Genomic DNA, 17,379 nt, shown 5'->3' with positions numbered 1-17,379 from the left:
AAAACTGTTGCCTCTTATAAACTAAGCTAGCAAATAAGACCAATAAATCTACCAGAGGATTTATTAAAAGCCTCTTATAGCTATTAGTTCTGGTCTATTATAAAGTTTTAAAAGCCTCTTACAGCTATTAGTTCTGGTCTATATGACCAGACTGAAAGAGTTGACATCATAATGTAAGATTGTATCTTAACTTTACTATAAACCCATGTAAGATGAGGTTTGAACAATTAAAATAAACCTGAAGGTGGCACTGGGAGGAAAGTTGCGTTGAAGTATTAAGAGGTTGGACAAAGATTAAAAACCGTAAGCAGAAATGGAGATTGGAAAGGTAAAAATAAGGTGCAGCTAGGGGCTGAAGTGATTAAATACTTGCATGCTTAACAGTGAGCCATGTTTAGTGCACTGGGGACACTACCACCCCACAATGTTATTGAATGTGCTTTGACTTAATATTGTCGGACATACTTTGACTTTATCAATATTGTTATACCATATACTAAGTATTTTATTTACATTTGTATTTATGGGATGAGTATAAATTGTGCTTCAAACTAATTAAGTACAGTCTTCAGTGAGGTGGTAACTTAAGCACGTGAATTACTACAGTAATTCCTTAGAGGTTAATTTTTACAAATTTGGCTACACATTTAATTCCTGTGAATTTCAATGAGTAACTATGGCAATTTGTGGTGATATACATAGTAATTGAGTACAAAAACCAAACCTTGGGTATGTGAAATATATGCATCTGGCAATATGGTACTAAAATTTGACTCTTTAAGACTTTATCACTGTCAAGGTAAGCTTTTTCTCCACTTGCCTCTACTCTTCAGCCAGCACTGTGTTCTGACTTAATGGACAAGCTAAAATAGGTAATAGGTGTCTAGGGCAGGCTATCTTCATCACTGAGCTCTGTAGTAGGCCAATTTTGTCTTAAGTTCCTGAACCATGTTTCCAAGATCACTTTTATGAGCCTCTAGTTGAGTGTATTATTTTTACTCTGCTGTTTGTATCCCAGTGAGAAAGGCATTGCATACAACCGAGCAATTGTACTTTACTTTTTCTGCAGTTGAATTTAAGCTAGGAATGCATTTAGCATACTGCAAACACTTTAGGTCATTAAGATATTGTACTGACGAAGACATTCCGACTTTATCTCGGGGACAAGACAGTCGAGGGTTGGCTGGACATATTTCAGGTAGCCGAGCATAGTTTTCAAGCAACTGATCTTAACCACTTGTACATTTGTGTTTGCAAAGTGCTTCGGTACTTGAACTGAATTACATTGTAGCCATCAAGTTTGTGTGATTTTGTGCATTCCTTGACTTAAACTTTTCTGTGTTTTTGTTTCAATATACAACACCTGAGGTTATTAACACCACTGCTACTCCACATAACTTTTATATAAATTTTCATATAAATAACAATTTAAAAATCTACGCACACGTCTATACGATATAAAAAAAAACCGACTTCTGTACAAAATATTTACAGTACAGAGATCAACTCTTACGTCCACGTTTCCATGGGTAGAAGGTATTCTTTGGTTCCGACGCCAGGCTTAAGTACTTCGTATTCCAAAAAGAGTAACGGGAACTCTACTAGGTGACCCTGTCAGAGAAAGGTAAAAAATTTCATGTAAAAATTGACAGGCAGAATAAATTCAGAGCTCTTGCATAAACCGTATTATACAGACATACCAGTCCAGGAATGATAACCATTAACCATGGAAAACTTTTTGCAATATTCAAAAGTAGCACCTCTACTAATCAGACACCTGGCTAGTCTGGCCTTCTGATACGGAACAAAGACCATTGAATAACAAAGACTGTATATCAAAGCCTGCGTTTAAATATATTTTTTAGATGTCTTACAGCTAACAGCAATGCCACACAATTCCCAACATAAACTATATTGTACTTTACAATTTACATTCAATTTAGGTCTACAGTGGACCCCTGCCTATTTGCGGTTCTGGATTCGCGGCTTCTCCTATTCGTGGATTTTTTTGTGGAACATCTATACTCATTATTCGCTGAAAATTCGCCTATTCACAGTATTTTTCAGAGAGAAATATTCACTAATTACTGTATTTTCATATTTTTGTGACTGAATACATTTTTTGTGATAAAACTATTGTAATACTCGGGTATAAGCGTTTTTAGAGGAGTGTCAAGTATTCGTGGATTTTAGCTATTCACGGGGGGATGTGGTACACATACCCCACGAATATTGGGGTTCGACTGTACTGATTTTGAAAACTGTATGACCTCTACAATGGTAGCCGAGCAAAAAATGATGATGATAATGTGGCAGATAAGTAAAAAAGCCTATTAAGTTGAAGTGCTATTTTGTAAGAGACTCAGTTACACTTGCAATACTTTTGTCACTCATTTTTATGAATCACGAAAACTATAATTTCTAGCATCTGCATTTAATAATGCCTTCATAACTGGGCCTCACTGCCAATTCTAGACATCTCATGCTGTATCATAACTTCAATGTAAATCATAACAGGATTTGATGGCAAATATTTCATGTAGCAATGATTACAACAGTTCTTTACTCGAAGGCTGTAGCCAGCAAGAGCAGAAAAATGGCACTTAACCCCAAAAGAAGTAACAGGCTCGTCTTTTACAAGACAGAGCAAAGGAATCCTTCAAAACATTAGCAAGGACAGAACTCGTAAGCTTGGACGTGAAAGAGGAGAAATAACCAACAATGTAAACTAAACAAGGACTCTCCAAATGATTGGAAGCAGCCATTTAAGTTTGGGTTACCTTCACATCCTTCAGTTTCCTCAGGGCCTCCGATGGATTCAAGTCTGCCATAGAGGCAGAGTTTCTTAACCTGTTTACATCCTCAAAAGTCTTGGCACTGTCGCAGGGATAGCATGAGAACACCTGCAAGAAGAGAAATGTTGGTGTAAGTTTTACAAAGATAAATTGGAACCGAGTTTAAAAAACAGTAATATTCTGTTGATTACAGCAGTGTTTATACTTTTCATTATGGAATGCTTGTCTGTACTGAAGAATAAACAAATGGCAATCGAAACCCTTCTTCCGGTGTGATATAATAGATATTTAAATTATTATACCACAATATGCAATATCAATCTTGTACAATACTTCTTAAGTTTTGTCAAGACCTGTAGGATTGCATTTTTTTATACAACCAGCATCTTAGAAATTTACGGATATTATGTGGAAATGGTGTTTTCTCTTTAATCTTTGTAAACTTAACAATCACTTTTAATGACAGACAATGCAACTGAGTGAAGTTTTCACATCAAGCATTTATCTAAGTTTTCACATCAAACATTTACCTACATCTGACAATGTAACTGAGTGAAACTTGCGCATAAAACGCTAATCACATCTGATAACTGATTCCTTCTTTCTGCATTTCCTATTACCTTCCGATACCTCTTTCAAATGAACACCATATTCTCTGGGAGCTTGAATTTCAAGTCAATGGCCCCTGTGGGCTTTTCCTATAAGAACAGAGTTCATCTTCTGAATAATAATAATAATAATAATAATAATAAAAATGTGATAGCAAACTCAACAAATATGTACATCTACGATGGACTGACGACAAAATGCAATCCTCATACAGAAAATCACTACCTCCTCAAATATTTTTGTATTTTTGGCAGCAGTACTGGACCACGTCTTCATGAAGAAGTCCTCCGAAACAGGGTCAGCTATGGTGGCTATCGCAGCCTCATCTTCCTCCGAAATCCCGAGGTGCTCGCAGAACAAGTACCGCCGTAAACTCCCGGCCAAGACGCCGCTCTCGTAAGGCTTCCCGTCCATGATGCCGTGTTCAAACTCTTCGTCCTGGAAAGATCGGATGCTTGTGGGAACTTTTCTTGTGAAATGATGATGAGTTCACTACAGAATCTATTTTGTAAGGATAAAGAAGCAGCAGGCAGCTCTTATGATTAATGGTATAGTTTTCAATATAGGTATTCCTTGTCAACATCTATGATCGTTTCAAGTACAACAGATTTAGCAGAGAGGGTGTTGGCTTAAAATGAGTTCTCCCAGCTTCTTCCGTCTGTGTGAACATTTTGGATAATTTTTTTTCCTATTTTATACAAAATATCTCGTTACTTTTATCAAAGAAAACATTCTCTCAAAAACGATGACATTTACTTTTCCATATTAATCAAAGTGCATACATTACATTCATCATTGTGCTGTTCTAATCCAGTTTCTTCTGTCTTGTGAACTTTCTCTATAACTTTTCCCTTTTTTGATACAAAACATTCCATTACTTTTGTCAAAGAAAAGAATTTCTAAGAAAAATTGAGAAACATTTCGTTTACATTCAGCACAGAACACATATTACATTCATCGCTGTACAGTACCGTACACAGTACCCACCTCCATCAACAGACACACTTCTGAGTCCCTGTTGCCAATCATGCTGCGATCATTGATGTTTGCAGAGCCAGCTATCACAAACTGATCGTCGATGATCATCAGTTTCGAGTGGATGTAGATGAGCTCGGACACAGGACGCCCGTGAAGCTCTTCGTGGTTCCGCAAGGAGCAGAACGACACGTACTTCCTCCAGTCCGTCACTCCCTGGTCCTTCAGGCACTGTAGTAAACTGGTTTTACCTCTGTTTGGGGTAAAAAAGGTTATATACTAAGGTTTAGCTATACGAATGGCAGATCCAGCTCAATGTAGACTTACGTATAGCCACTTGAGAAAAGTTCCTGCATTTTGTGCAATCAATGTGGATGCAAGTAATAATTTGCACCAGAAAATAAAATGCAAAAGACTGTGTTATGAAACAGAAATAATACAACAATTGTCTTGACCTGGTGAATTGAGAATAACAAGGATTCAATTTGAGAAAGGAAAATGAATGATCAACGACAACCTCACTGTAGAATTAAAAAGGTCTCATAGTTATGTTATGTTATGACGATGACAATTCATCTCAAACTTTAGGATCAAGAGTGAACTGCGTACAGAAAGGTCCCTGACATAAACACCCAGTGAACTGTTACGACAAACAGTTAATTCAAAACATTCACGAGCAAAGACTTGCCTGCATATGCTGACGTAATTCCAGTAGACAATGTACTGCATCGCAACACCGCTTGATTTGCCTATCATTCCTTCGAAGGCCGGCAAGAGGGGAAGGAGTATGTAGACACGAAAAACTTCGTTGTTGCTGAAAAGAAAAAATGTCAATATTACTGTAAGAAGCTTTGGTTGATAGATCACAACAGAAATTCACGAGGATTTCAAAAAAGGAGCACGAAGTTTAGAAAGCTTCATTAATGATGGAGCTGACTACCATAGTCTCTTTCTTTCTTTACATCTTCAGCTGAATACCATTACAGACAGACCACGCCCACGGAAACACTTACCTGTGGGCCTGCACAATGCGTTCCACAATCTCCTGAGCAATGGAGTTATTCACTTCCTTGGCTTCGCCCATGTTGGCACAAGTTATGAAAAACTGATTCTCGATGTAGATGTAATGCTTTGCTTGGCGTATGAGGTCCGTGTAGGCGTTGAGAATGCTAAATTCGCTTTCCTCTAAGCCGGCACTCCACCTGCCGACGCTGCGCAATACCTGAGAAGAGAGAAAATAGTGTAAATAATGTTTCAAATGGAATGGATTATAAAGGGGAAATCGAGAGTAAGTTTGAGAGGTGCGACAGGAAGAAAACCTCGCGTCAGCACGTGAAATAATTGTTAGGAGATGGTGGAAGGTGTGACGGAGGAAAGAGAATGGCAAAAAAGATTCGGTACAGAATACCCAACAAACAAACATAATAATAATAATAATAATAATAATAATAATAATAATAATAATAATAATAATAATAATAATAATAATCTCACCTGGCACTTGACTTTGTGTTTTGGCACGAGGTGCGATGGCACGAAACTCCCCTTGTCGTAAGTCCTCGGCAGTAAATAAGGATAGTACCTGTCAGGTTTGGCCTGGGGAAAAAGATAAAAGATTAAAAGAAAGTGTTTGCCAAATGATCACATACACAATCCTTTACCCATACAGACGCCAGCCTACTTAAGAGCATTCAGGGACGCAAACAAAGGGGATCGCATATTAAATTGTGTTCGCAGCATTCCCCTTTGCCACCCATAAGTTCAAATTTTGTTTTGTACACCTATTCTGTACATATAATATTGTATGTCCAGTGTATTGTGCTTTAGGATAAAAAAACATACAGTACTATACTAATTTTATATCATACTGTACTTAAATACCCATAAAGAGTACAGTAACCAACTTAAATACAATTCAACGTACAAATGGCTGTCTGGAACGTAACTCATTCTAAGTAGGGTGGTGTCTGTATACAGTGACACCTCAACTTAGCAGACTGTACTTATCAGCAACATTATTATGATGATTTTTAGCTAAGTTTCCATTTTAAACATAAATTTTTAACACAATTCTTAAATTGGATGTTAAATGTAAAGTGCAGGTTAGTTTAGGCTACAAACTTTGTGGAATTGATGTTAAGCTATATTTAGAAAATATTCAAACACAGGTTATACTGTACGGTCTATGTTACTTAATAGAGGTTTTAAGTTATCAGACAGCAAGACCCCAAAAGCATGTTAATCTGAGGAGCTATTGTACCTGGATTAAATGCAGGTTATTACATAGATATGATCTCGGTTACTTAATGAAGTTTTTTTACCTATCAGAAGCCCACCAGATCCCAAAAGCATCTCTTCAGTGGAGGTGCTACAGTACAGAGGAAGACTCTATTTATACACACCTTTTCCGTCTTCACCGCGTTCCATCTCTGTATGAAATGCCTAGCGGCATCTCTGGCCGCGGGTCCCTCGACAAACAGTCCTATGTCGTGCCAAGGCATCCGCGGAGTCTGATGCCGGTCAACGATATCTGAAATGTACGAACAGTATTGCTCAAGTGCTTTAAAATACCTGTCAAATTAGGAATTACTCTCTAATGGTGAGCAGACACAGATATTGGCTGAGGACATTGGAATTGGAATGTGAAATCTAGGCCCTCGGCTAAGTGCTGGGACCTACGAAGTGATTCAGCGGTGAAAACGGCGAAACGATTGTCAGGAGAGGGTGGAAAGTAAGATGGAAGAAAGAGGATATGAACGAAGGCATCGCAAAATGAATGAAGAGGGTTGGGAGTTTGAATTTCAGGTCAATGGCCCCTGCGGGCTTGTTCCACACGAATACGGGCTCATCTTTTGAATAATAATAACAAAGACAATTTACCTTTGAAAGGTTTGTCTAAATTGGGCAGATCTTCCAGAGGGCCCTGTAGATTCGTTTCATACGAGTAAGGGTTCACATCTGAATAATAATAATAATGACGAACACAGTTTACCTTTGAAAGGTTTGTCTAAATTGGTCAGATCTTTGAAGTAAGGGTTCACGTCTGAATAATAATAATACATGTTATCACGAACACAGTTTACCTTTGAAAGGTTTGTCTAAATTGGTCAGATCTTTGCTAATCCAGTTCACGTAGTCCTTCCCAACCCACAGGTGGATGGACGTCGTGTCCTCTTTGGTGAGGACGCTGTGGGCCTGGGCTAGGGACGAGGTGCTTCCCATCTTGTGTCGGTCCCCTAACCTGTGACGGTGAAACTTGTAGATGCTAGGGGTGGAGAGGAAAAACTGATTAATCCAGTGAAAACAGTGTTTTCTGGTTAGAGAAAAGAAAGCTTTCCTAAACTAAATCTCGGGAATTAATGAGATCAACAGCAAATGTAGTGAGAAGATTCAGGAATAATTAGGTTCACAGTAAATGCAGTGACAAGATTCTTAAGTGGAAAAATTAAATGCCTGACTTAAATGTGTAAAAAGAAATAATTAACCTAGGAATTATTGACTGACTTCTGAATGTCACTGTGATACTCCAGGCATCTCACTGGGAGATTCATTGATACAGGCAATGCGTCTATTAACTACACTTAATGTTGTACAGTATTCTTTGAGATAATTTACAATCAGTAAAAATGATATAACAATTATTTATAAGCAGACGATGCCTATGATTCTCAGTGTGACTTACGCAAAACACTACGATCAGTTATTAAGGTTCCTTTCGACTCAGCAATGCTACGCTCTCTGACTTGTAATTTTTAGTTTTCTGAAAGAAAACTATTGTGCCGGCTTTGTCTGTTCGTCTGCACTTTTTTTTGTCTGCCCTCAAATCTTAAAAACTACTGAGGATGCAGGGCTGCAAATTGCTTTGTTGATCATCCACCCTCCAATCACCAAACATACCATATTGCAACCCTCTAGACTCAATAGTTTTTATTCTATTTAAGGTTAAATTTAGCCATAATTGTACATCTGGCAACGATATAGGATAGGCCACCACCGGGCCGTGGTTAAGATTCATGGGCTGCAGCTCAACAGCCGAGACCACCGAAAGATAGATCTTTTTTGGTGGCCTTGATTATACGATGTAGCGGCTGTACAGAAAACTTGATTGCGCTGAGGAAACTTCGGTGCATTTTTTACTTGTTTATTCGTTCCCTCCTGTTTTTTTTTCACTTTGATGTTCAACTCCTCCAACTTTTATTGATCAACTTTTTATAATCTAAAAACAAATTCTTTTTAGGTAACCCCTAAGTGAGTCTAGCCCAATGGCTATGTGAAGGCCAAGATGTTTAGCCAAGAGATTTGCTTTAACATTTCTATAGCTAACTAAACTTCTTAGTGATAATAATAATAATAATAATAATAATAATAATAATAATAATAATAATAATAATAATAAACAATCATTCTTAAGTGTGAAAATCCAGTCTTATCACCAATGTACTTCTAGTAAGTTTTAAGTTCGAAGGAGCTTCTGCACTTTAGAAAAAAGCATTGCTTTACAAATAACAAAGAAAATCTGAGTCGGGGCTTAAAGGTACATGGAAATAAAACTGATTACCAAGCTAGAAAAAACTACGCAAAGTTTTATTTCAAACCACTATATGTATAAAGAACCATTTGACACACTGAATTCAAACAAAAAAATTAACCAACCTCTTCACCCCGTGGTCAGCATTGTCGACCTCATCCTCGTCCGACACCTCGGAACTGGAGCTGTTTCTCCTGTAATTTGGGAGCGTTCGAAAAATTCAGAGGGGTCATTCCGGCGCACAAAACGGCAACACTCATGCTTGGCTCCTCCATGCACATGGGGACAGTCGCAAGCAAACGGCAACGTTAGTGATTATTGGAAATCGTTCAAAGCCAACCTTTGCTTTTTAATGAGGAATTATGATAGGGCTGACTAAGGAATACTTTGGCTTTTCGTTACAAGTCATGCAAAATCAACCTTTGCTTTTAATGAGGAATTATAAAGTCATTTCTACAATAGATACGGTAAGGTGATTAATCAACACTTTGGCTTTGCATTATAAACCATGCAAAATCTACTTTGCTTTTTAATGAGGAATTATGGGGTCAGTTCTGGATGTGACAAAGTTGATTGATAAACAGTCTGGCTTTACATTACAAATACTATATCATTAAGTGACATCGCTATATGGCATACTTTCAAAATGAGTGACTGAAGTAAAAATGAACAACAGAAGAATGAAGGACGGAAAACAAGCAATGATAAAGGATACGACAAACATGAGTTAAAAAAAGTGATTGGAAGTGGAGAATGAGGAAAAGCGGAGATTAACAGAAAGAATATATTGATAAAAGCAAATTGAACGAGGAAATACAACTGGAAAAAAAGAACGGTTTGGACGGAGCTAAAGGAAAGCAACGAAACGTCAAAGATACATGGAACTGAAAAACAAAAATGGGTAATTTCGGAAACACTGAGGAAGGGATATATATTTAAAATACAAGTAAAAAGTGAAAGTGAGTGAAATGGATATATGAATAAGTTCATGTCTTCTACATCCAAAGGATTTTAAGTATTACCAAAACGTCATAATGTTCTCTCTTGCAAATCTCGTTCTACTGCTAATTTCACTCTTCCCTAAACAGTTTGTGTTAAACTTGAAATAGTCGCGATGAGCCCAGGCTGTTTATGAAGTAAAATGGGGATGTTTTTTCTCTCATAGTAAGGAGAAATAAAATATTTTTCTTATATATTAACTGGTATACATTTCTCTCACCTTATTTTCTTTTACAAAGCTTTCATTTTCAGCAGTACACAACTTGCAACACAAACTTACTGGCTTTTAAATTTTGGATGAAATTTAATTGTATGTTTGGGAAGAAGGTCCAAACACACTGCATTTCCACTAAGTTATAATTCATCCTCACTTGAAATGGACAACAAACACGAGTTATCTTCAAGCATTGCCACAGAGCGTTCAAAATGACAAATTTACATGTATGTATATGTATGGATAAATTCCACTGTCTGAGCTCAAACAATATATTTGTCTTCAATTCAGCCTTTACATGGGAGACATCAGGGTCAATTTAAGAGGTACTGGTTAAGAAAATGACTCAAAATTATTTTAAAATACAGACACTCCCCTTACTTCCAGAATTTTAACCTGTAAATTTTCTGAGGCAGCCTTGCTGAAGCTATGAACTTTTCACTTTACAGATTCTATACTTATAAAAACCAGTTACGTGTATTTAAGTACCATACAGAACACTAACTAGTAACGTGAAGTCCTAGCCAGCTGGAAGCAGTTGGACCAAGTCCAGTTTGTGTACAGGGGAGTGTTTGTACATAACCTACACTATCAAACCTGCACTGTATATGTGCCTTTGCTCATTCACGAGAAAACACAACACACTGCGTTTCTACAAGCCTTCAGTCACGGTCAAACCAAAACGTGCCAGCTTTTACTTACCGGTGCAGCTGAGGAAGCTTCGTGGCGGTCCAGGCTCGAACTTCTCTCCCCTTCTCCTTGACTTCTTCCACCAGTTCGAGCCCCATCTTCTTCACTTCTTTCAGCCCCTTCCCCACCCTTCCTTCCGAGTGCTCTTCCCCGTCGGAATTCTGGTGACAGACGGCGGACGAACGCTTGTCTCCACGCGTACTCCTCCTCAGCAGCCTCCGCTTGACGAACTTCATGCTATGACTAGACAGAGATGCCTTCTCGTACGAGGAGACGTTGTCTTTGAGAGAGGCGTCCTCTTCGTCTCCCCTGTACCTAGTTTCGCCATGTAACGAGCGCGTCTTCACGTTCGAACTGTCGTCAGGTGGGTCGTTCAAAATGCCGTCGTTGTCTCTGCTGGGAAAACCGCTTGGGTCTAGATACCTGCCCTTACTTTCCTCTTGACAAGCCACCTGAACATCTGGGGTGCCTTCCACTTGACTAGATAAAATGGAACTCAGAGTGGTACTGAGGGTGAGGTCGTCTGACAATCCGTTGTCGAAAGAAGACCTCCTGCTGCTGGGAGCAGACTGCGTCACAGGTTTAACGAGAACTTCGTTGGTTCCCTTGACGAGGTGCATCAAGGTGGACCCTAAGGGCCCCTGATGGACGCCTGGAGACTGAGCGCCCTGGGGTGACTGTAAGCCAGCGTGACCTACATCTAAGAGTCTGTAAATAAATCATGATAAAAAGTTAGGCACTGCAAGACTTTTTTAATTAATAAACAGTACCATTTACATTATGTACAGGCACCGCAAAACTTTTTGAATTAATATACCGTAGAATTTACATTACTGAGTATGAAATAAACTTTCAAATGTTAGTACTAGTATGAAATAAACTTAAAAATGTTAATGTACAGGAAAAAATAACGACTTCATTTCATGAACTCAAAACCTTCTACATTCTCACGGTCCAAAAAATGTTAAAATAGAATAAAGCTGTGGACTTAATATTAATACTAAATGCTCAATGCTGTCTGTGTCATAAGTCCAAAAAAATGTTAAAATACTGGAAAAATTCTGGGCTTAATTTTATGTACTCCAAAGTGACTATGTCATAACAGTTCATCAATTATGCGTATTTAAAAATGCCGAACTTCGTACGTCCAGGATTTGCTTTTTAATTTCTTTTCTTTATACCATTTTTCATTATTTCATTTAAATAACTGACGTCTGACACTATAATACTTAAGTTACAAATGACTAGACTAGACTAGAATAGAACAGAACATAGAATTTAGGTCAAAGGCCAAGCACTGGGACCTATGAGGTCATTCAGCGCCGAAACGGAAATTGACAGCGAAAGGGTTTGAAAGGTGCAACAGGAGGAAAACCTCACGGTTGCACTATGAATCAACTGTAAGGAGAAAGTTGCAGAAAGAGAATATGAAAGGAGGTACAGAAAGAACCTTAAGTAATGCCTACAGTGCACCGCATAGGGGGCACCGACGGCGCTATCCCCCTAAAAGGGCAAACGACTAGCAGACCACACTCACTTGTGCCTGGAGTCGTCCCACCGGCCAAACGCCAAATCGATGCCGCTCACGAAGGCATACATCTGGTCGATTATGACCATCTTCTCGTGATGGGCCCAGTACAGAACCCCTCCTGCATAGTGGTCTGGGTGCCGTAGAATCTAAAAGAGCGGGAAATGTCTTAGTTACTGGGAAAGATGGTTCTTATACAAAGCGAGACTTATTTTAAAGGGTGCTGCCAATTCCTTCTAAAGTGGTCAGTCAACGTAAGTGAGGAATTACACAAAACTGTTCTGACTTCATTGAAGAAAAATTTCCTTTATCTAGATTTGCTTATCCACATGTATTTTTAATAGTAGCACCTCAAATTAACATACACTCTGAGGGTTTGGCTTCCTGACAAGTTAGGAAATCTGTTAAGTAACAAAGGCCCAATGTTTCAGCCTGCGCTTGAAATTATCTAGATATCTTACAGCTAACACCAATTCCACATAACTCCTACCCTAAACTGACCTGCACTTTATACTTAACATTCAATTTAAGAGATTTATCTAAAAACATACATCTAAAAATGGTGGCCAAGCAAAAATGATAATAACATAGCTTACAAGAATGGAAGTTCACAAAGTTGAAGTATGACTTAACTTCATTCTCACCTTGATATTCTCGTGAAGTTGCCCGACAGTTTGCTTGGTCAAGATGGAACTGATCCCTAGGGCCAGTTCCACCTCCTTGTAGAGAAGGATGAACACCATAACTCCGCGTTCGGCCTGCCGACGCAAAACCTCCGCTAACCTGCGGAAAGGACGGGTAGATTAGGACGCCACTCGGTTACAGGAATGAAAAATAGGGTGATTTCTATTTACTACTTAAAATTTCTGCTAATTTGTAAAAATGATAAGTGTGTCAGAACACTGCTCCATTAGAGGGATAAAAAGTACGGGAATTTTTGTTTATTAATGAAAATAAGATTGATTAATACAGTCTGGTTAAAGCTGATGAAGTCGAAAACATAGCTAATTTTTGAAGTAATTTGTATTTTTGCTTGGTATATATAAACTAAAGCCCTTTATACAAGGGTTTTATTTGTGCATGCGTGACCTGGCTGTGTGAACTTGAAACAAGGGAATGCCATGGTGGCATTTTCATTTATAATTAAAAATCAGACCTAATAATACCAGGTTTGGAAAACTGATCACTTTTTGAAGTAATCTGTATTTTCCTTAGGGATATAAACCGATGCCTTCTGTACAGAGGGTCTTCTGCGTGTACGCATGAACCAACTGTGAATCTGAAAACACGGGGAATACTTTGGAAATGGGGGTGAGTGGGGGAAAGCCCCCACTCTATCTGATAATTTTTTTTTTTGGCCACAGGGACAAAGCACGGTGGCCGAGGTGGGTTGAAGTCATATAAGGCTTTGGTTTGTGTACCTATGAGAAATACAAACTGCTTCAAAAATTTGTTAGTTGCTCCTATGGTAGATTTATCCTTCAGGAGGTGGGTAGTCTCTGCAACTGACTAGAGTTGCATCCAATCCAGAAGTGCTCTGCTCCCAGCTGCATATGCAATCAGGGATGACCTGACACCTTAGCAGAGGTCAAAGGTATGTTTTTCATTGGCCTAGTCCTACTTTCAGAACACGAGTAAACCAATTTAATACCAGAATGACAGCCTATCTCTTCAAACACAATACAAACAAATCCAACGAATTACCGAGTGAAATATTTACCTCCATTTACGTCCTGTGAGATCCGGGCGTTTCAGATATATCTCGGGGCTCATCCACCAGTCGGTGATGAAGATCTCCTCCCTGGCCGACTCCAGCATCTCGGCCACGTCCCACATATAACGAGAACCGTCGACGTACCTGAAGAGCACAAATGAAAAAGTAAGTATACCTTAGTTTAACCAGACCACTGAGCTGGTTAACAGCTCTCCTAGGGCTGGCCCGAAGGATTAGATTTAATTTACGTGGCTAAGAATCAATTGGTTACCTAGCAACGGGACCTACAGCTTATTGTGGAATCCGAACCACCTTATACCGAGGAATAAATTTCTATCACCTGAAATAAATTACTCTCATTCTTCATTGGCCAGCCCGAGAGTCGAACCAGGGCCCAGCAGAGTGCTAGCCGAGTACGGTATCGACCCGTCCAACGAAGAACCTAGCACAAATGAAAGAGCGTCTTACGTACAGTTAACAAAAGAAGTACGTGTCTTAAACCTTTTAGTTTCCAAAGACATCAAAATTCTTTTATTCCTTGAGAATTTCGTGACGTCAAGACATCCGTGAAACAATAAAAATTATATTATCAAATATTCTGATGACTGATAACAGTGGGATGATGTATGAAAGAATATAATGTGCATAAAATGTACTGTATACTTTATAGAATTTAGGCCAAAGGCCAAGCACTGGGACCTATAAGGTCATTCAGCCTTGAATTGGAAATTGACAGTAAAAGGTTTGAAAGGCGTAACAGGAGGAAAACTTCAAAGCAGTTGCACTATGAATCAATTATTAGGAGAGGGTGGAGCGTAAGACGGAAGAAAGACAATATGAAAGGAGGTACAGTAAAAGGAATGAGGGGGGCTGCAGCTAGGGACTGAAGGCACACTTAGAAAATAAGAATTTATTAACTGGAAAGTAAAACTTGAAGATTCAACATCTGGTGCATGCAAAACACTAGTGCAAGTTTCTAAAAATGAGTGCCATATCTTTCAGCAACGACTAGTCGACATGTACGAGATTCCTAGATTAAACAGAGTTGAATGAACGGCACTTAAAAGATATTTGCAGTTATAGCAATCGGAAACTTCCTAAAAATACAAGTTCAATAATGATCAGAGAAACAAAAATTCTCCATTTTGAGACATGTTACTGCCGCAGTAACCAATGTTCAATTGCCGGCAGTTCCGCAGACAACAGACTACTGTATTTCTCTTCGAGGTCATACCTTCAAGATTTAGTGCTTTATAAATCCACTGCAATTATGGATACAGTGACACCTCACCTTAGCAGGCTTCTGAACTAATCAGCTATACTACTATGATTTTTTTTACTGTGCTGCCATTTCAGATGTCCTAAATTTTTAATTAAACATCTTTAATTGAATTTAAGTGTAAAGCATGGGTTAGTTTAGGTTAGGAACTAAGTGGAATTGCTGTTAGCTACGAGATTCCTAGAAAACATTCAAAGTGCAGTCTACAATATAGTCTTTGTTGTTTATCAGAAAGCCAGCCCCCAAAGGCATCTGTTAATTTGAGGTGCTACTTTTGAAATAGTGTGGACAGACTTTCATGTTAAAAACATACAAAAACCAAGCAGCTGATTTACAAGACGACGGCACACTCACCAGCGAGCGTACGAAGACTTCCGCACGGGAGCAAAGGAATCGTAACGTCTGTCTCGATGGATAAAGTCCCTACCTGCGAACAATAATTTTATATATAGAAACATGAGAAAAAATTCTTTCATTTACAAAGTGAATTATGTTACCAGCAAATGGCACACAGCTGGACACAGAATGGAATATAAAATTTAGGACAAGGGCCAAGCACTGCGATCTATGAGGGCATTCAGTGCTGCAAGGGAAATATAGCGTAAAAATGTTTTAAAGGTGTACCAGGAGGAAACGTCATATGTACAGTAAACGGAATGAAAGGGGTTGCAGCTAGGGGCAAAAGGGATGCTGTAAAGACCCTGAAGTAATGCCTACAGTGTGCCACGTGAGGTGGACAAATGCCACTAACCCCTCCCACAAGGTCAAACTCTTTAATTCCTTGAGATAATCATATGGACCTACTAAAACTACGCAAGAGGCAGTGGAAGGTATCTGACCTACAATACTGACCATACTTCTGCTGATTTCTGTGTATCTGCTTGATCCACTCCTTCTGACTAGCCTCGCTGTCACATCTGAACACAACAGACCTGGAAGGGGAAGCTTCGATGTATCCTTCAAGTCACGTTATCACCGTACAGATTTTTTAAAAAGGAAATTTACTTTTTTGAGCAAAAGGCAAAGAACAGAATAAAATAGTCTAGAATTTAGGCCAAAGGCCAAATGCTGGGGCCTGTTAGCACTACCCTTCTACGGAGGAGCAAAAGCCATGACCTGGGAATATGTTTCCAAACCCATTATCTTCCCATGACGTAAAGTTCACCAACCTGGACAAGTTTGATATGAGCAACGCGTTCCTGACTCCGATGATCCTGTAGCCATGGGAGACTTCGAAATACGAGTCCATGAGCATCACGCTGCGGATCTCTCCGCTTTCGGGCGTTATGAAGAAGAGGCAGGTCTCTTTGAGTACCAGCCACTTGTGCTTGTATCTTCCGGTGACCGGACTCCAGCACCTGCAAGTCGGGACGAGAGAAGATGCAATGCATTACTACCCCTAAAACAATTCTCCTTGTACTTTCTATAATGTCTAATTATTTATTTATTTATTTATTTTTTCTAATAACCGATTTGTTCTTTCTGTATTTTCAATTACCTTCTGTAACTTCTTTCAAATGAACACCATACTCACTGGAATCTTGACCTTCAAGTCAATGGACCTTGCAGGCCTGTTCCATGCGAATAGGGTTCATCTCTTAAATCACAATGATAACAAACAAGATTTATGCAATGATCTGAAGCAACAAGAGCATTCATTCACTGAAACTTTCAAAAAAGGCCCCATGCATTTGAATGATGTCTGAAGGCATGGCGAATCAATCAGACATTTTATTTGATAAAAAAAAACATACTTGAAAGCTTTTCCTCTAAGCTATGCATCATTAGCAGATCTCCAGACAATAACTTGATACCGAATAATAGTAAGGTATTTTATCTATTTTCAGAAAGCACAAATGAAAGGTGACAAACCAGGAATAGGAAGATAAAATTTCGGCCAAAGGCCATGCACTGGGGCCTATGAGGTCATTTGGTGCTGAAAGGAAAATTGAAAGAAAAGAGGTTTTAAAGGTGTAACAAGAGGAAAACCTCAGAGTTGCTCTATGAAACAATTGTTACGAAAGGGTGGAAAGTAAGACGGAAGAAAG

At 38.8% G+C, this 17,379-nt stretch overlaps 1 protein-coding gene across 21 annotated transcripts in view; it reads right to left on the bottom strand.

The window, feature by feature from the left end:
* Positions 1–1,385: 1,385 nt before the first annotated feature.
* The window catches only part of Pld (Phospholipase D), a 38,096-nt gene continuing 22,102 nt past the window's right edge, over positions 1,386–17,379 (bottom strand). For 10 of the 21 annotated variants that reach the window (XM_067088793.1, XM_067088782.1, XM_067088781.1 and 7 more), the window contains 17 exons: positions 16,501–16,689; positions 16,184–16,263; positions 15,686–15,758; positions 14,059–14,196; positions 12,983–13,121; positions 12,348–12,487; positions 10,823–11,518; positions 9,033–9,101; positions 7,463–7,644; positions 6,782–6,909; positions 5,874–5,975; positions 5,393–5,601; positions 5,068–5,193; positions 4,392–4,632; positions 3,630–3,842; positions 2,781–2,903; positions 1,386–1,611 (listed from right to left, as the gene is read on the bottom strand). In XM_067088793.1, the coding sequence (XP_066944894.1) occupies positions 1,510–1,611; positions 2,781–2,903; positions 3,630–3,842; positions 4,392–4,632; positions 5,068–5,193; positions 5,393–5,601; positions 5,874–5,975; positions 6,782–6,909; positions 7,463–7,644; positions 9,033–9,101; positions 10,823–11,518; positions 12,348–12,487; positions 12,983–13,121; positions 14,059–14,196; positions 15,686–15,758; positions 16,184–16,263; positions 16,501–16,689 (2,950 nt within the window). In that variant the 3' untranslated portion in view covers positions 1,386–1,509. The remainder of the gene's footprint in view (positions 1,612–2,780; positions 2,904–3,629; positions 3,843–4,391; positions 4,633–5,067; positions 5,194–5,392; positions 5,602–5,873; positions 5,976–6,781; positions 6,910–7,462; positions 7,645–9,032; positions 9,102–10,822; positions 11,519–12,347; positions 12,488–12,982; positions 13,122–14,058; positions 14,197–15,685; positions 15,759–16,183; positions 16,264–16,500; positions 16,690–17,379) is intronic. The other 11 variants (XM_067088786.1, XM_067088797.1, XM_067088785.1 and 8 more) reach the window with 2 other exon arrangements.

The sequence above is a fragment of the Macrobrachium rosenbergii genome, chromosome 45 (genome assembly GCF_040412425.1).
Source record: "Macrobrachium rosenbergii isolate ZJJX-2024 chromosome 45, ASM4041242v1, whole genome shotgun sequence".
NCBI lineage: Eukaryota > Metazoa > Arthropoda > Malacostraca > Decapoda > Palaemonidae > Macrobrachium > Macrobrachium rosenbergii.
This window is presented reverse-complemented; position numbering and strand designations above follow the sequence as displayed.